Genomic DNA, 19,891 nt, shown 5'->3' with positions numbered 1-19,891 from the left:
GCCCGCGCCCATTCATTGCCTGGACTACATCTCCCATGATGCCTCGCGCGGCAGGTGGCTGCCTGCGGGCCACCGCGGCGCGCGATGGCCGCTGGGAGCTGCAGTCCCGCGGTGACGCGCTAGGCCGTGTCACGGAGGCGGGAGTGGGGGGAGTTACCGGGGCGGGCGGCGCCGCCAGCGAGGCCTTGTCGGCGGCGGGGGGAGCGCGGCCGCTCGCCATGTCCTGCCACAGCTGCGCCGCCGCCGCCCGCCTGCTCGGCTCCACGCTGCCCTCCGCCCGCAGAGGTAACGGCCACCCACCGCCCCCACCCGCCCGCGCCGCGCCCGTCCAGCCCGGGCCCGCCGGCCCCGCGGCCCTGAGGGGCAGCCCCGGCCCCGCCGCTGCCCTTATCGCGCCCTGGCAGCACCGCGGGGCGACTCGTAGTCCCTCCTGTTAATCGTTTGCTGATGCAAATGTCCGCGTTGTGCGATGCGAAGCTCCTGGGGGTTTGCCCTCGCTGTGGGAAAATGCGTTCTAGAATAGAGTTTGTATCGACAGAAGTGATGCTCGGCAGCTGTCGGGTGGAGTGTGTTACCCCGCGGTGCGAGTAAAGGAATTTAATTAGCTTAAAATCGCTTAATTAGCTTAATCGGTTAAAAGCCTACCTTTTCTACAGCCTGAACTTGAAATGTTTCTCATAAAAACTTGGTTTCGATGGGCAGAAAGTAATTGTTTATTTCCAACTTTGTAGAAGAGAGACTGTGCAGACCACTCGCTGGAAGCTGAAGTGGTGGGAGGATGTTGCTTTTTTATTGGTTTTGTCCTTTTTCTGTTGAAGTGGTGGGAGGCTGTTGCTTTTTTACTGTTTTTGTCCTATTCCTGGTGTTCTTGTGGGTACTGAGAGTTGACAAACCATGAGGTGCTTTGGGTGAAAGGCAATCCCCCCCAAAACTGTGGCCACATTTGCGTCAATATTTTGAATTATTGGACCCTTGGCAATGTCCTGGGTGAGTCAGAGATGATTTGTTGCCTTTGAGGGGTGGGTTAACTCGTTGTAGTTGACTTTACATCTCAAGACATCACCTGTGCTGGAAGGTTAAAACAGTACTTTCAACCCCAGCCTGTCCTTATGTAAACCCACCAAAAAATAAACTTTAAAGCAAGTAATGTTCAGGTTTCGCTTCAGAATTATATTTTTTTAAATTTGCATTTTTTTTTTGGTCAGAACTAAGATTTAAGAGGGTTGTGCAAAAAAACAGATGAAGCTAAAACACAGATACAGAGTAATGCAATTATTTATGTATCAGCTTTCCTTGGAAGTTGTTTAAAAATAAGTAAGTTTTATTTTGGTGCATTTCTTGTAATGAATTGTGTCTTCTACCAGGTGCTTTATTGTGTCAGAAAGATTTTAGGCGTAGGCACTTTATTTGCTGTTGCTGGTTGGTACAAACGTGAGAGTATTCAGAATGTGTGGGACAGATGAGCCTTCACTTCTGTCACAGTCTCCCCCTTGCTTTCCTGAGCAATAGATTCTTCCAAGATATCTGAAAGTTGGCCCAAAAGTCAGTATTTATTTCGTCAAATATCACTTAAAGGTTAATAAGGTGTCAAGGAGCTTCCTGTCACTTCTTAAGGCACTAATCCGAACACCCTGGATTGATTCCAACTTTAGAGACACATCCTTTAAATTTACTGCTCCAAAAAACCACCTGAGCCGCTGCCAGGTGTGTGAGTGAATGTTGGCAGCTGTTACACATTGGAATATTTATCAGTATCTGGATCATTCAGTGGAAGCTGCCAGGCTGGAATGTTGATTTCTCCTGAAAATCTGCCTCTGGGCTTATTTATGCAAGAAAGTAGCAGTGATCATTTTCTTTCTGCTTCATTCTGTAATTACACAATGATATTTTGTCAAAAAAACACCACTCAGACCTCACAACAAACACAGGGACGTGGCTTTTCAGCCACAAGCTGACGGAGCAGTAATATGATTTTTTTTTTTTCCCCCTGGTTTAGCCTTCCCAGCTCAGCACTTGACACTGGACATGGCTTCAAAGTTCATACAGTTCTCAGTGCGTTTTCTGTCTCACAGGAGCTCTCTGAATTAAAGTCAGGTCTCTTTAAGCTGTTTGAGCTTCTGTGTTAGTGCTTCATCCTTTCTCCACAGGCCAAATCTCCCTGTGTTGCAGGAAAGTTGGGTGACTTCAGGTTTTGTTCAGGAGAGGTGAGGTGGTGGTGGTTGTTTTATTTTAAGGAGTCTTTTCTCGATTTCTAAACCAACTCTCACTAAAGGAACCATCTATGAGGAATAAGCCTCCAAGACAAGAACAGCTCTTGCATTGTAAACACTCTCCAAAGCTTATTCTTTCCTGACAAGTGCACTTGGCACAGGGAGCCTTCGGAGTTCTCTGCAGACTCTGTTGAAAGACACAACTGCTTGGGGAAGAGAGCCAATATTTTTAAGTTTCTGTGATGTTTTCATAGTTTATCCTGTGTAATCTGGAATGTGTTGCAGTGGCACTCAGCAAGGGGAATTAAGGATGGGAAAGCACACTGATTGTTGTTCCTCCCTCACATTTATAGAAATGCTATTAGACATTTTTGAAAGATTCATTTTTAGTCACCTTAAAAATAGCTGCAAGTCCTCCTCAGGTTCAGGAATCTTAAGCAGCATCTAAGTTAATAAACCAGCTTCAAATCTCATTTGGTGCTGCTGTTTTGGTTGTGACTTTTCAGAGGCCTGTGAGAGTTTTTCTGGTAACTTTAGGTTGTCTTCTTTATTTTCCTCTTACAGTAGGTGAATTTTTTTAAGTGTCCTCTTCCAACTAGGTTTCCACCTCTTTGTTGTCATTGTTACCTGTTTCAGAGCAAATTAACTGTACTCTTCTTGCCATTCTTTTTATTATTTTTTTTAGAAGAGTTTTGGAGTTTTCAATAGGATTCTCTCATCTCTGTAACAGTAAAACCATGTATGATCAGCAGGTCTGTAATTATCGTTGTTGCTGTACAGCTCTGCTGTCAGTAAGGCACAGAGTCCTTATCAAAACCAGAGAGCAAGTGAAAATTTGCCTCTTTAAATGAGAGAGGTGAGATATGGATTCCAGGCTGTTGTTGATGTCGAAATCACAAGCACAACATATGTTGGTTCACGTCACAGCCATGAAATGCAATCCTGCCCGTGTTGCAAGAGGAGGAAAAGGCTCATTTCTCAATGAGGTTTTTGTTTTTTCGTGTTGGCTGTAAGGTATCTCAGCCAAGTTAAGATTACACTGGATTTACCTGTGCCAAGTAGGACATGGCCTCTCAGTTTTCCTCAGGACCAGTTTGATGTCAAGTGGTGCCTCAGATTCCTGGAAACGAGTTTTTAGGAGAGTTCCCAAGCAAAAGCCAAATCCAGACATGCGTTCACTGAGTCTGAGACACCCTTTTGGCAATTTTTGCATAATAAAGAGACACTTCAAAGGTCTCTGTCTGACTTCAGGGGTTGAATTATTTCACAATAAACGCTGTGAGTTGACGTGTTTATCATTCTGAGGATCAGTTTCATAACTGGGATGTTCCCTATTTCATGCCACAGCGGGACTCTCCATTGTCGGACGTTAGAGGACCTAAAATTACTTTTGGGTCATTTTTGGACAATCCAGGCAGCTTTAATTGAGATGAACATTAAGGTGGTGCAGAGGATTTATTTTGGATAATTGAAATGTGAGTGTTGTGTTGCCAAAACCTTTGAGCTGCATTTAATGTAAATACGTTCTGGGATTGGGTGGCATCGGGATTAGAACTGGAGGTTTTTTTAATGTTTAATTTCTACGTTTCTTTTCCAGGTATTACGTGTGGTCGTACGCGCATCCCTGTTTTAGGAAAACTTGGGACTTTTGAAACGTGTTCCCTAAAAAGAATTCCTCTTAGGAACTTTTCAGAAACACCAGCTTATTTTGCTTCAAAGGATGGTGCGAGCAAAGATGGTTCTGGAGATGGAAACAAGGTAACCTCCACAAACTGAGTTTTTCAATAGTTTATGTAAAATGTTCCTTAATTGATTTTTTACTTAGAATTATCATGACATTTTTGCCAGCTCTTGACATTTCCAATCCTTCAAAATGCTACAACTGGCAGTGAAGAAGAGATAAATTGTGTTGTGAATTTTTTAGCAGAGAAACCTTATAAACGTCCCACAACGCTTTTCCCAGTTTTATAAATCTTTTTACCCAGTGTAAAGAGACACTTGAAAACTTTATAGGATGTTAAAAATCCACAACGGGTTTCAGGATCTCAGGAAAGAGTAGCCATCTGAATATTCTCCTTCAAAAACCTGCTACTCCCAAGTAGGCTTTTTAAAGCAAATACATTTTAAAATGTTTGTGTCTTTTTAGCACCAATTTGGGATTTGTGTTAAGCAAGACAAGTCTGTGAGGACATGAGCTCTATTCTTGTTAGTCAATTATAGTCTGTTTTCATCCTAGTTGTTCTCTATAATTACAGTTAATAAACAGCTTCTTCAGATAAATGATTACCTGAGAATAAAACTGCTCTTTAGTCAGCAAATAACATTTTGAGAGTTCACAGACAATAACTTTGCCTTAGTATGGTGTGTTGTGATACCTGAGGAATTGTCCAGGTGGCACAGGTGTGTTCTGAAGGTTTAGATTCAAAAACCAAATAAAGAAGATAAAAGAATTTTAATTGTATTTTTTTCTTGCAAAGGGTTGTGAGGAGAAATAAGCAGGCAAGCAAGGTTTAAACAATGGGGAACTGCCTTAGAAAAGGGAAGAGAGATCTTTGCTGTTTCCTAAAATATAATAACTTTCAAGAATCAAAGTATGAATGCATAGAACAGATATAGATTTTAAGAAATTATAACCTTGAACACCACTAAACAGGGTAACATGCAGAAAGACAAGTAGGATTCTGCCTTAGAAGTAAAAAGTACAGTATTTCCAAGCAATCTGAGATGCTTGTTTTAGCACAGATGTAACATGGCTACACCTGTCAAGGGTGTGAGAAGAGCTGTGGCTTCAGAAACTCCTAGAATCAACACAGTTGAGATAATAAAATTACTCTCTAAATAAGATTTGTTTTCTTCTCTGGCATTAAAACATTGAAATACACTATTAAAACATTCTTGGCACAGTTTACCTTGTCATTGTTCTAGTGCCAGTCAAGCAGTTCTGATGTAGGTATGGGATACCTTTTCCATGGGCATCCAAAACTGGCAGACCTGGGAAATTCAGATGTGTTCACACTTCAAGGTGTTTTATGTCATGTTCCTCTGAGTTTTCAAAGCCTTTAAACCATCCTGACAACAGTTATTTCGTCATTCAGCAATTGCAGTATTCAGATTATTTGATTCCATAAGCACTGTGCGAAATGCCTGCTGTACCAGCTCCATTGTTTTGGGGATAATTGTCTGGAAATCTCTTTTAGAAATCTGTTGGAGAGGGTGGGAGTAAAAAGTCAAGCTCTGGAAACTCTGGGAAAGGAGGGAACCAGCTGCGCTGCCCGAAATGTGGTGACTTGTGCACACACGTGGAGACCTTTGTGTGTAAGTCTAAGTTTTATCCTAGCTAATTATATGATGTCAGAAATCTTGTTATGCTTGGTTTGGCCCTGTTGGTGTAATCATTTATTGTCTCTGTGGGTACATTTGTGTTATTCCTATGATGTGTGGGAATATTACGGTGGAATTCAGATTGTAACTGTGGATGTGCAGTTCTAAAATAGTTTGCTGCATTTTATGCATAAACAATACCATTTGAACTACTAGTACTTGTCTCTGTCTGTTCTATAAATATATACTTGTATATATCTATTTGTAATGTCTGTCCTTTCTTTCCTAAATAATAAAACTTTAATCCTGCATGTACTATAACCAAAGTGCTTATCCAGCAGAGGAATTAGTATCTGACAGATGGCTTACTAGAACAGTCTTCTATGGCAAAGTCAGATCCATAGTACATTCCAAACAGAAGGCCAACTAGAAAATCCAAAATGCCTGTTCTCCAGCAGCAATAGCTACTCTTTTTTTGGAAGTATAATCCAAATTAATGCCAGTTATACCTTAGGTTCTGTCAGGCTTGGAAGACATTTCACCTTATTTCAGCACTGCTGAGACCAGCTTAGAAAACAGTTGTCAGAAAGCAAACACCCATTGTTAGTTGGTGGGGCTCAAGGAGGAAGCACCAAGTCATAATCAGACTTGTGCACTAAGAAGCTTAAGACAAGGTCAGCATAAACGTGTTCAGCAGTTGTTCGTATCACAGCTGCTGAAAACAATGAGGGGATGTGCTGTTATTTGCTGCTACTCATTTAAAATGATCTAAAGTCATGAATCACAAGGCAATTCTGTAATAACAACAATGTATTTATTTATCTTAAAGGATCAGGCCTCAGTTTCTTTTTTTTTCCCCCCCCCAGAAACAAAGTTGTTTTCCTAGTTTGTTTGAAACTATAGGCAACAATGTGCTCTGCAAAGTCTGGGCCTAGTCCATGGAACTAGAAATACGATCCTGTCTGCTGTTCAATATGCTGGTCTCCCCCTGGACTAGGCGTGGTTGGAAACAGTGGAAGGATTTTTAAGCTCGTTTACCTTCTTATGATTCATGAACAGGCAGAGTCATTTTGAAACTCTCTCACTTCCCTGGTGTGTTGCCCTTGGTGCTGGAGTTCGTGCTTTTATCTGGAAATACCATTCAGGCATTGCCCTGGAACGATCACTGTGTATCCCTGGAAAGCAGAGATGTGGTTTATTATATTGTCAGTGTTGCTGGGAATATTTAAGCATGCTTAAAACTTTCTTAGGAAGAGGATTTATTCATACTAACATTATGGGAGAAAAGGTCTGATATATACAATCTAAAATTCATTTGAACTGCAGCATCAGAATGGCACAGGTTCCGTAAAGAGCTTGGGACTGAAAACCCACTTTTCTCCAAAATTCCTGTGACTCATGGTGAAGTTTTCTCAGGACCTGTGTCTTTCTGGTTTAGTCTGTTAATTTGAGCACAATACTTCCCAGCCAAACTGTATAAAGCAGCTGGAAAACAGAAGAGCTAAGTTCTAATTATCTTAAAACCTATTTGAAAAAAAAATAAACCAGAAATGAATAAGGAAAAAAAAAATCTGTCCTGTTCTGCCCAAAATGACTGGGTTGCAGATTGTATTAAACATACTGTAACTTGATTTTTTTGGATAAGCTTTTGATGTTGCTTAGTCAGGAAAAAATGATGAATTTGCTCAGTTCTGGTTTGAATTACCAACCTGCTGAGGCTTAAGTAAATATCTAAAGCCAAAGGAAAACATGCAATTAGCATTTGTTTCAGTATAAGTATTAGGTTTTTGAGAGAAGTGGGGAGACAAAATATTGAATAAAAGCCACATTCATTAGCAACTTAATTGCCATTGAGTGGCAGTGGGACAGGCTGGTCATCCAGTGGAGGTTGTTTTTGATGGGGCTTCACTTTGCATCTGCAAATCTTGCCCAGGGAATTGCTTGGCAGTGGTTTTCCAGTGATTAACAATGAAGGGAAAATGTGATGCAAACAACAAAATCATTTTGCTTTGACCTCTTTTTCTCAGCAGTTCCTGTATTGTTTTGGGTTGTGAAAGTCTGTAAGGAGTTTGTGATCAGTGAAATAAGACGTGAGCTCAGATGTAGAGTGAAATCCAATAGCAGAAAAGCTGATTGGCATAAGAAGCTTTATTTAGATGCTGCTTTTACTGTCTCCACCTGATGCTATCAGGACTCCATCCACCAAAGCAAGACTTCCCTGCCACTGTACATCAGTAGGGAATTAGTTCCCCTGCTTTCATTTTCCTGATGATTTTTTACCTTATAGCAGTTTGATAGTGGCCCATTATCTCAACCCTAGCAGTATGTTTAAGATTAATCCTCCAATTGTTTTGGTTTCCTGTGCTATAAAAACCCAGCCTTTCTCTTCAGCAAGGTCAGCTCACACAGACTTTAGAAATCCCTCTGCAAATGCAGCCTCTGGGGTAATGTTGCCTGATTTGAAAACAACACTTGACTTGCATTTTAGCACACTGTAAATATTTGCAGACGTCTTTATGACAAGAAGGTAATTTTATGTGAAGGTTCTTTGCTGTGCTTTGAAGTGTTTGCTAAAAGAAAATATAAAAAGTGGCAGTATTTAAGATTAGCAAAGTTGCCTGCAATTTTGGATGCCCAGATTTAGGGAGATAACAGTGCTTAAACTTGGTGTCCTTACATTTCAGAGCCAATTTCTCAATTTTTTTTTTTTGTTCTGTTAAAGCACATATTGATGCTCTTTCCCCAGACTGCTGTGTAGGTGATAGAAACTGCCCAGTCTCATGTGTTTGATAACAAAGTCTCCTCCCCAAGGCACCCCACACATCAGTTTCCCTACAGACCCTATTGGTCTTGCTGAAAATTAGCAAGTTTATAATAACCTTCCTTTGTGCTGCTTGAAATAATTGAGAAGTGTACTCAATTTTTTTTAGTGGACGATGTTTTAAAGATGCACAGCAGTGCTGTTATGGTGGCCTGCTCTTTATTTTCTATCTTTTTAACCATTCCTGTGGGTCTGTAAAGGGAGCAACCGTTCCTCTGGCTATTCCACCCTGAATAAAGCATTATATAAAGAAGCACAACAGCCTCGTAGCTCTGTAGCCATCAAGAATATCAGAGGTGTTTGGGGTGAGCACTGGGAGAAAGGCTGGGTTGTTTGGGGTTTTTTTCCTGCAATATTGTTGCTAAATAATAGTTATGTAAGAGGAGTGGCTGCATGCAAGTGGTTCTCCATCCAGGCAGATAAATCATTTGGAAGGTTGCCAGGAGAACTTTCAGGCTGTTACACAAATTTTCTTTGGACTAGAATTGATAAAGCTGTGATGGTCACAGTATTAGGTGCTTCATTCTTAAAATAATCCATTGTCCCTGCTTATCCAGGTATAAAGTGGGATTAATAGTAAGAAAAACCCCACCCACTCCTCTTTTGCTGATGCAGCTCCGTGAAGGCAACGACAAGTTATAAATAAGCAGCTTGTTTATTGCTAGAGGGTGTTATTGTGATCGGCTGGTGCTACAGTGTTCAGGCCATTTTCTGAAAGCCTTTTATGATTTCAGAACTTTGGACATTGAAATGTTTCATGTGGTTGTTTTGCTACATTTACTTTGCTTTTAATTGAATGCATTTACAAATATATTTACTTTAAACCAGTGCCACTGCACGTGATTTGCATTTAATAGCACAGTAATATGGTTAGAAAGGGCCTAATCTGAATTGCAAATATATTTTATTATTCTTCTCTGCTGACTATTTTTATTATTTCAACTTTGCTTTTCCAAAGTAAAAGAGAAGCAGTGCAGGTTCTAGTTTCCAGGCTTTTGAAAGCACTCTTTGCAGGTAACTTGATTTCTTGAGTCATAGTTCAGGAAGTCAGCGGTAGGAGGGTTTAGCTTTTGGAATTTGAAAGAAATTTGTTCCACTGTTGTCAATAAAAATAAATAAGCAGGAGATCTTACAAAACATCCAAACCCTGAGGGTCTGTTGCATACCACAGCTGCCTCTGTGGAGCCCTTCGTGTGACCCCACTGCACTCTCTGTCCTGGGCTCGGGTGACTCGAGCCTGTTCCAAAGCCAGTGGGATGCAGGACCAGGAGCTGCCAAAGCAGTCTTTGATATTCTAAATTAGCTTCACCTCACCTTAGTCTGTCCCTAACCACAATGTTTCTTTTTCTGTTAGTTTGAGAGTTAGAAACAATTTCTGTAAAAAGCCCTCATTAATTTTGCCTCTCTGAGGTGCAAAGTTTCCTATCAAGTGTAGTGCTACTGGAGAAATATCAAACAGATTTTTGCTTTTTAATCCCTTGTTTGATTGCTGTCTATGTTGTGACTTTTTGGGGCAAAGTGTATTCCCTCTGTGTCAAATTTCACAGGCCAGTAATTGCTTTTAAATCTTCTAAGGTGAAGGAAGGGGAAGTGGCTGTGCAGTCTTACACGTGTCTGTCCTGTGTGACGAACTCGGGCAGTTCAGTGAATGCTGTCAAAACAATTCCTCTCACCATTTTGTTTCACTTTTTCTGCAGCTTCCACCCGTTTTGTGAAGTGTGAGAAGTGTCACCACTTTTTTGTTGTACTGTCAGAGGCAGACACAAAAAAGAGCATCATCAAAGAGCCCGAGTCAGCAGCAGAAGCTGTGAAATTGGCATTCCAGCAGAAGCCACCACCCCCACCGAAAAAGGTACCTTCTTAATTCCTTCTTGATTCTTGTCCCCTTGTATTCCAGCAGGGTGGAATGCTTCACTTAGCCCGCATCAGGTGTGTACAGGGCTGCTGTGACAGAGCAACAAACAATAAAGATGATTAGCTCAAGGTTAAACCTGTGAGAGCTGTGTGACCCAGCAGAGCACTGATAAAGGGAACAAGTAGATCCAATAAAAGTATTTGGGCTTGTTTCCCTCTACCTTTGTCTTGTGACTGAAGTCCAGTACCTTGATTTCCTCCTGGGACCCTGAGAGTAACTTCATCCCTCACCAACCAGAGTATCTTTGATTTCCTGCTACAGCCTCACGTTCTGCATCCTTATTTTATCAGCTTCCTCCTGTAGTTGCAGAGCCTTTTATTTGGCCTGGTTTTGGGTGAGAGCTGTGGCTGCTTAGCTTGTGGCCATGACCCATCTGAAGTCATTTGGTTTCCCTGTCCTGATTAGTGAGGCAGCTTTTGCTGTTTCTCAGTTCCTGGTTGACTGTCATGGTCTCTGAAGCTCCTTGATAGGCCCCTTTTAAGAAATTAAGTATTCTTGAAATTTCTGTTCCTCTTACAAATTCAGAGGAAAATGACTGTGTCTACACAGTATTATTAGGTCAGAACTGGCAGACACAATGTGATTGTGTAAGAGCTATGTTTTTTAAGTAAACTTATCAACAGGAATGTATTTTGGTTTTTTAGATATTGAGTTTCTATTTCTCAGGTCTGTAATGGTTGGTTTAGATCAAAGTCCCTCTTTGGCACAATATACTATTTTTTTTTGTTTCTCTGCAAGGTGATTTAGAAGTGTTGCTAAGATTGAGTTATTTTTCAGATTTACAACTACCTCGACAAATACGTTGTTGGTCAGTGTTTTGCCAAGAAGGTGCTTTCAGTTGCTGTGTATAATCATTACAAGAGGATCTACAATAATATCCCAGCTAACCTGAGGCAGCAAGCAGAAGTTGAAAAGCAGACTTCTTTAACTCCAAGAGGTTTGTATGATGTTTGGTATTTTTCGGGTCAAATAAAACTTATCATTTAAGGACCCTAACTTAATAAATCTGAGAAAGGTTTTACCTTGACACTAGATGTTCTGTAAGTGAAATGATCTAAAAGAATTTTTGTTAAATTTAATTTTCACTGTGAACTCCTGTGATGTATTTAAATGGTAATCCAGAAGGTTTATGGTGCCTGGGGTGTTGCCTACTATATTAAATGTTTAGCCCTTTTCTTTGATACATATTATTAGGTATTCTCCTTTAACTTTCTAAAGCGAGCCTCCTAAATTTTTCTTTCTAATCTCATTTACTGCTTAGCAGTAAATCTGCTGCTTAAGCTGCAAGCAACAATGCAGGTCAGGAAGGTGATATTTTGCATAGGTAAATTGATGAGTACTTAGATTTCTAACCTCAGCAGCATCCAGTGGTCACCATAGTATTGTTCCATATCTAGCAGGTATAGATGGAGTTACTCTTGGCTGTACTTTTCCTACTGAGTAAGTGTGTAGCTATGTTGATCTAATTTATTTTTAGAAGTAGGATTAAGTTACCATCTCTGACTCAAAGTGTGCCTTGTTTTTTTTTTTTTTAAGATGTTTTGTTCTGTGTTGCAAAAAAACCCCATGTTAGGCAAACAGAAATCTTTTATTTCTTTAAATTTACATAAATAAGACTTTAAACTGAGGAGGGAATATTAGTAGCACTGTTCAGGTGATTTTAGGAGAGCAACTGTGTACCTGGCACCAGGAAGTTCCTGACCCTCCACAGGGAGATAACATGGTGCATACCCAGAGAGACTGATAATGAATGTTTATAACAAATAGTACTTTGAAATATGTAAAGCCTTACATTGTAACACTCAGATATAAATGGGAGAGTTTAAGGAAGCCTTTTCAAACAAAATTATATTATTGCATTTTTTTCCCTTCTATAGGTGATTTTAAAGTGAAAATCTAATCAGAGGTAACAGATCATTACTGTTTTAAGAAGTAGAAAGCTTGCTGTCATTTTAAAAACATGCAAATTGGGTTTTGGGGTTAATTTTGACAGCAATAAAAACTAGTTCATGTGGGGATTTCTTGCTAGAAATACACTCATAGACAGTGATGAGATGTATTCAGAAGAGGGCAAGAGGTGGAGAATTTATAAGCCTTTATAAACTTATTTTTTTTATTACTGTTTTCATCCTCTCTCTTAGAATTAGAAATCAGAAGACGGGAGGATGAGTACAGATTTACAAGTAAGTGAACTCTCTCCTCGTGTCCTCCTCTGCAATACCTCCTCTTGATGTTACTGTAGAATAGTCTCTAGTGACTAGTTTGAAATGCTGGATAAAATCCAATTCTTGTACTTTTTTCATCGTGGAGATCAACAATTTGGGTTTATTTCTTCTCATATGTTAAAAAAAAATAAAAAAAAATACAGTTAAAATGAGTTAATTTGTAAGGATTGAAAATTTTGTCTTGTCTTTAAATATAGAGGAGTATTTTTAGGTAATCCACTGTACCATTAGAAATTCTTTTCATATGTACCTGTGCAAAAACATGATTGGAACTCATGTTTTTGTAATAACTGCACCATATTTCTGTTGCAGTCCTATCTGTAAACTTCTGTACATAGAAAATTAGAGATTTGCAGAACAGACCAAGCTGTTATTGTGTATTTAAGGTAATGACAGACCTTGTTGGTGCTCAAACAGTGCTGTGATTGTTCTCTTCAGAACTGCTGCAGATTGCTGGAATCAGTCCACATGGGAATGCTTTGGGAGCATCAATGCAGCAACAAATGAACCAGCAGATACCTCAGGAAAAACGGGGAGGAGAAGTACTAGATTCACCCAACGATGACATAAAACTTGAAAAAAGTAATATTTTGCTACTTGGACCAACTGGATCAGGTACACAGCTGCATGTTTTTATAGGTGTCACATTTTTCATGGAATTTGCTCTTAATGGAGCAAAATCTCCTGTGATTATTGCAATTTGGTGTATAAAAAAACTAAACTGTGAATTTCAAACTGAGATTTCACTGCTTTCGTGCCATGTTAACACACTGAACTAAGTGGCCTTAAAAAGGAAGGAGCTGTAGTTGTGTGGTTTTCTTTTTTTTTCTATTTTTAATGCCTATATTTACTGACCAAATAAAAGATGCCACTTTGACGAAGCTGGAATAAAATGCATTTATAGTTTTTCTGCTTTTGCTGGCAAGCTGAGATGCTGCAGTTAGAAAGAGTTGTTTCACCTCTGGGACAGATCAGCTGCAGGGGGTTGTAAAGAGAAATTATATTTTGTGTTCATAAGAAGTGGGAGTGTTTGTGCTGAAGTGATGGCATTTTGCAGACTGTTTGGGAGAACATTCACTAAATAATATTTTAATTCTGTTTCTTCCCAACTTCAAAGCAGGAGCAATTGGACTTTGCACTGCACCCTGAGTGTCTGCAAAGGACTACTGATTTATTTAATCTTTAAACTCTGCAAGTACATGTGTTTTGGATTTTATATTGTGTGGCGTTTTATTTGTGACACTGTATGCATTTCAAGCTGCCTTAAATGTGCACTGTTCAACTAAAATCAGAAATACAGCTTGCCAATGTAAAAAACACTGATTATGAAAAGCATCTCCCTTGTAAAATATTCTTATGTGAATATATGAACATGCTGGCATTGTTCAGAATGTCTGATAATTGCAATGGTGATCCTATGGTAAATCCTAGAGTGGTTTGGGTTGGAAGGGACCTTAAAGCCTGTCTCATTCTATGAGCATGCCATGCTCATGGGCAGGGGCACCTTTCACTAGCCCAGGGTGCTCCAAGCCCCGTCCAGCCTGGCCTTGAGCACTTCCAAGAATGGGGCAGCCACAGCTTCTCTGGGCAACCTGTGCCAGGGCCTCACCACCCTCACAGGGAAGAGTTTCTTCCTAATATCTCATCTAAACCCACCCTCTTTCTATTTAAAGCCATTCCCCCTTGTCCTATCACTACATGCCCTTGTTGGAAGTCCCTCTGCAAATATTTGGGTTTGTGTGCTCTTGAGAAATAAATGGCAGTTGTAACATGCAGCTTTTATTTTACCAGGTAAAACCTTGCTGGCTCAGACTCTGGCTAAATGCCTGGATGTACCCTTTGCTATCTGTGATTGTACTACCTTGACCCAGGCTGGCTATGTTGGGGAAGACATTGAATCTGTCATTGCAAAACTCCTGCAAGATGCCAACTACAACGTAGAAAAAGCCCAGCAGGGTAAACTTTTACTGTGTGTTAATTTTGCCTAAGTGCTCAAAACTTTTAAGACCACCAGTATTTCGGTAATTTATATTCCTCTTGCATGTACCTAAATTTTAACACTTTAAATCAGACAGACTTAGAGCTCTTCTCAGGTTTATTCCATCTTGTACTTTTGTCCTTGTCCATAGTTGGACAAAATGCCCATGTTTTTACAGTCTACAGTAGGGAAGAAGAACAGTCTGCTGCTGTTATTCCCTGTAAATTCTTGCTTCTATTAAAAAGTGGGGTCTTCCTTAAATCCATTCTCTGTAACTGCAGGAATTGTCTTTCTGGATGAAGTAGATAAGATTGGCAGCGTCCCTGGTATTCATCAGTTACGAGATGTTGGAGGAGAAGGTGTTCAACAGGTAAATACTTCCCTGGAGTGATTTTTACTTCATAAGTGAACAGCTCATGGAGTGGACATATCCTGTCATATGTCAAACAGCATGGGTATTTATAGTCATAATTCCTCAGTTCCTTAGTTATCACCTTTGAATCCCTCATCTTGCCTCTTGACTTCGTTCATTGAAGAAAATAAAAGCAACCTGAGAGTGGCTTCATTGAAATGCTTTAATTGAAAAACATCTTGGCAGCATTCAGACAGCCAAGTTGCATAATGTAGGCAAGATCAGATAACATTTCTCATTTTAACAAAACTCTTAGAGCAACTCATCACTACATGCAGCTCATAATGTCACAATAGGAGTCACATTAAAGAAAGATTTTTGTCCTTGACTGGGATTCTCATATGGAAAACTCATTTCTTTAGACACTTACTGTTACTGTAAAGGCATAAGGGAGCAAAAAAATGTAAATACATCTGTGAAAGTAAGCACAGCATTGTGTGCCCTCTTACATGATTCTACAGAGAGGAATTTTTCATTGCTTATTTCTTCTCTTCTTCTTAGGGCTTGTTAAAATTACTCGAAGGCACAATAGTAAATGTTCCAGAAAAGAATTCTCGTAAACTCCGTGGAGAAACGGTGCAAGTGGACACTACGAACATCCTCTTTGTAGCTTCTGGTGCTTTTAATGGTCTTGACAGAATTATCAGCAGGAGGAAAAATGAAAAAGTGAGTGCATCAGGCTGTACCTGAGCTGAAAGATCATCATCTTAATTACCGTTCACAGTACTGACTTCTAAAGGTCTTGCTGTATTTGTAGACACACTGAATTTGTTTGTTTGAGCAAATGGTGCTAAAAACAGTCATTATTTTAAAATACCTAGTCATGCAGTTCACTCTTTCATATATTGGTGTCTGGGGACAGAGTTCTGGCTGCAGCTTTCTGGAAGAATATGGACCCTGTTTCTAATTTGACTGAAACATTGTTCACATTAATGTAGATTTTCACATAAACATATTTGCCTGTATTTGCTTCACTTATGAAGTGTCACTGGTATTTGTAAACTGACCAGGACACATCACTAACCTTCTTTATTTTAAGAAAAACTTGCTCTTTAGGCTCATGTATTGATGCTTCACTGAGGGTCAGTGTTATAAGAAACTGTGCAAGGGGTCTGATTTTACTATAAGTAATTTCTTGAGCTTGAATTAATATGTAATGGCATCAGTCAGTGCAGATTTTTTAGTACACGTGGAAAGTGATTTATTTACATCAAGAAAACTCAGTTATTGCAGTTCTGTAGCAGAACCACGTTTGTTTTGCAGTATCTAGGATTTGGGACACCATCTAACATGGGGAAAGGCAGAAGGGCTGCAGCAGCGGCTGATCTTGCCAACATCAGTGGGGAGTCGGATCCACAGGAAGATATTGAGGAGAAGGATCGCCTGCTGCGCCATGTGGAAGCCAGAGATCTCATAGAGTTTGGCATGATTCCTGAATTTGTGGGACGTTTGCCTGTGGTGGTTCCTCTGCACAGCCTGGATGAGAAGACCCTCGTACGGATTCTCACGGAGCCCCGGAACGCTGTGGTCCCTCAGTACCAGGCTCTGTTCAGCATGGATAAGGTTGGAATCTTCATTTGATGACTCTTCAGTATTCATGTTTATAAATACAGTGGTGTTTCCAGTAATGCTTGCACTCAACACACCGAGTTATAAATGAAATAATTAACTGAACTTACCATTTTTCTCTTTGTAGTGTGAATTAAATGTAACTGAGGATGCACTGAAGGCTATAGCCAGACTGGCCCTGGACAGAAAAACTGGTGCCAGAGGTCTTCGATCTATAATGGTGAGTAAATTAAGTCTTACATAGAGTAAATTAAGCTCCCCGGATTTGTGTGCCAATTTTCAGTCAAAACTTCATTTAGCTCTAACTCTTATGTGGATACAATAAGTCTTTCTAAAACTGGATTTTCAGAGTTCTTCCAAGAAGAATCCTTACCTCTGAAAATCACTTGCTGACCACATTGTTATGTAGAAGAGGGTGTACAGAAATATTTCTCCCTCTATTTTCTTTGTAGGAAAAGCTGCTGCTGGAGCCCATGTTTGAAGTGCCCAATTCTGACATCGTTTGTGTGGAAGTTGACAAAGATGTTGTAGAAGGCAAAAAAGAGCCAGGATACATTAGGTAAACCATGGCAGAAGTAGCACAACAGACCAGTAATACAACTAGACAGGTATTCTGATGGGATAACACAAATCCATGCACACAACCTAAAAAAGATCCAATGCTCTGTATATTGTCCACAGCTGAATTAGTGCCCATTCTGTCCTAGGGACCTTGGGTTTGTCATGCTTTAGTTTTTAAACAGAAATTTAAAAATAACATATATGAAGTTACTTTAAGGCTTTTATGTGTGTATACCTGTAGAAATAGCAGTAAATTATAATTGTGACTGTACTGACATTTCTGAAATGGAACTGTTTCCTTCCCCCTAGTTTTTACCACCAAAGTGTTTTTTTGATTACAAGCTCCAGGCTGCTGCAGTTTTCTGCATTACTCTTGCAGCAGTGGAGAGCCACAAAGGCACATCTATTGATTTGCTGAACGCTTGTTAAAATAATCAATTTTATGTTGTAAAGATCATGTTATGGTAATGATGAATGGAATGCTGAAAGCACTGGACGAATCTGGATTAAAAGGAAACAATTTTCGTGAAGAGCGGATGGAGCTGAGAGAGAATGGGTCAGGTTAAAAAATTAGTTCCTAGATTTCAGTTCTCAAATCTAGTAATTCTGTCTTGCTTTCTAGCCCTGACCATGTTTTTTGAGTGACTTTCTCCTCTGAGGTACATGTACTCATCTGTCTGTGCTGAAGCTTGCCTCGGCACACCTGGTGTCTCAGAGCATGGTGGGAGTGGAAAGTATTACACTGATGCTTTAAGTGATTTTGTAGAGGACCAGAAGTATTAAATTTATTGATTAAATCAAACAGCTTACTGAAAATCAGAAGGTTAATTGAATTCAGTGAGACTGTGTACTGGTGGTACTGTAAATGTGCACAGCACCATTTCCAGATCAGAAGGTCAGAACTTTTTCCAGAACCTCTGGAAACTGTTTTTCCCTCAATTTCTAATGTATCTGATCATTTGTTTTAATTCCAGGGCTCCCACTAAAGAGTCATCCGAGGAGGAATACGACTCTGGCGTGGAGGAGGAAGGCTGGCCCCGACAGGCAGATGCTGCAAACCATTAAACACTGTCAGAATGCTCACCTGCTTAAAGCTCACTGGGTTCTTTCCTTATGATTGCCTCTGGATTCAGGCTGATCCTAAAGGACTGGATCTCTCTTGGATACGATACGTGATGAGGAACTTTATCAGCTAAATCAGATCGTGTATCTTACTGCAGCATCACCTTGATTTGATGGACAGTGTGGACTGGGATGGCATAATGCTCAAATATGAATTGTATATTACACTTGTTCAATTAAAATGTATAGCAAATACAGCAGCACCTGCACTGCTCTTGGCAGAAACTAAACCAGCAGAGCAGGTGCTGCCAATACTTAGATTTTACAATAATGTTACTCTACAAATGGGAAATCAAAATTAATAATTAGTAGAGGGTGAGTAAACTATCTTAGCTCCTCGTATGGCTCACAGGGGTTTGTTTGGGTCAGTGTTAGATTCCTGCTGGTGTTTGAAACCCAACGGGTGCTGGAGTGACTTGTTACATTGGTGGGGGAGGAAGCCCTTTTGGAAAAACTGGGACACACTTTATGACACTGCTGGGAGATTCTGCTAAAATGTGACACTGGTTTGTTACAGTAATTTAAATATCCAATAATACCGTTCACGTCTCCATTGGGAGTTAAGCTTTAGTCACCTTGGATACTGTGAGAGAAGGTGAAGTCAGTAATTTGCTAATTCTCCAGAGGGGTCAACGAGGTTCCTCGGAACAAGCAGTAAAACCATCTGAATTTGGACGAGAAGTCGCCATAAATTTTTAAATATTAATGTTCTAATATAGTACATTTTGTTTAACGTATTGGAACTATCATGCATCAATTTTTTGGTGCCAGCTATTTGCCCAACCTATCTTATAATGTTAAGAGATGAGAAAAGTAAATGTATAATATTTTTGCTGTAATCAGTAGTGATTGTTCACAGGATACAGTGCTTTTTAAGTTATATTCTCAAATGCTAGTATTGCATCTTGTGGGTTTGTCTTTGATTTTTAGTCTCACAGCAAAGAGATTCTCCCTCTTCTGTTCTCCACCAAAATGAATTCAATCCTTTAGGAAAGTCTTTGTAAAAACACTAAAGGACCTGTATGTTTTTGATTTGTTTCAGGAATTAAAATTGTCACTTACAACTTTGTTTTGTCCTTTGGTGATAACATGGACTTGAGTTTCCCTAAAATTTTAACTCACACGATTTAAATAAAACTTTCATCCTTCTTTTCAGTCTAGTGAATGGTTTAGGACAGAAAAGGATACCGAAAATCTATTGACCCTATTTTTGTCGTTAATTTTTGTCATGTAAATTTTACGTACTGCTCGTTCTTCCCTAGCAGCAGTGTGACATGCAGCTGTAGCCAGGTGCAACAGATACTTCCCTTAGGATTTCAGTGTTTTTTAGGTTAAATGACCCACTAATGGTTCAGAAAAAGCTGCATTTGGATTTGAGGATATTTCTAGAAGCTTAGTCCCCCCAAAATGGGAATCTGTGGTGAACTATCTGTAACTGCATCCTCACTTTCCTTTTTGTAGAGTGAAAAAATGTAACAGCTTTTAATCCTGAATCCTTTAACTCAAATCCTTTTTTAAACAGATTGAAAAAAAAAAACAAAACAAAACAAACAAACAAAAAAAACCAACCCACGACATTTTAGGTGAAACTGTTCAACAACTTAGTTTTGAAAGTTGTTTGGAATTCTGTAACCCAAGAACTGTTTTTAAGGAAAACAAAAATACCGTGTAACTACAGTTTGTACTTCACCTCTGGCGTTTGAATAAAAGCGAATATTCAAGCAGCGAGAGAGTTGTCATCCCTTACGCCATCCCCA

At 39.8% G+C, this 19,891-nt stretch overlaps 1 protein-coding gene across 2 annotated transcripts; it reads left to right on the top strand.

Moving 5' to 3' along the window:
- Positions 1-145: 145 nt before the first annotated feature.
- CLPX (caseinolytic mitochondrial matrix peptidase chaperone subunit X) lies at positions 146-19,862 on the top strand. Of its 2 annotated transcripts, XM_032700272.1 has the most exons (14): positions 146-285; positions 3,808-3,968; positions 5,408-5,525; positions 10,050-10,204; positions 11,045-11,204; positions 12,409-12,450; positions 12,931-13,107; positions 14,284-14,448; positions 14,752-14,840; positions 15,384-15,548; positions 16,146-16,445; positions 16,579-16,671; positions 16,904-17,010; positions 17,987-19,862. In XM_032700272.1, the coding sequence occupies exons 1-14, from the start codon at positions 219-221 to the stop codon at positions 18,075-18,077; spliced, it is 1,890 nt and encodes a 629-aa protein (XP_032556163.1). In that variant the 5' UTR covers positions 146-218; the 3' UTR covers positions 18,078-19,862. The 2 variants fall into 2 exon arrangements, with proteins under 2 accessions (XP_032556163.1, XP_032556164.1); XM_032700273.1 differs by lacking the exon at positions 12,409-12,450 and having other exon boundaries at positions 156-285.
- The last annotated feature ends 29 nt before the right edge of the window (positions 19,863-19,891 follow it).

The sequence above is a fragment of the Chiroxiphia lanceolata genome, chromosome 12, assembly GCF_009829145.1.
Source record: "Chiroxiphia lanceolata isolate bChiLan1 chromosome 12, bChiLan1.pri, whole genome shotgun sequence".
NCBI classification, from domain to species: Eukaryota; Metazoa; Chordata; class Aves; order Passeriformes; family Pipridae; genus Chiroxiphia; species Chiroxiphia lanceolata.
The sequence above is the reverse complement of the archived record's forward strand: the minus strand, read 5'-3'. Positions and strand labels throughout refer to the sequence as shown.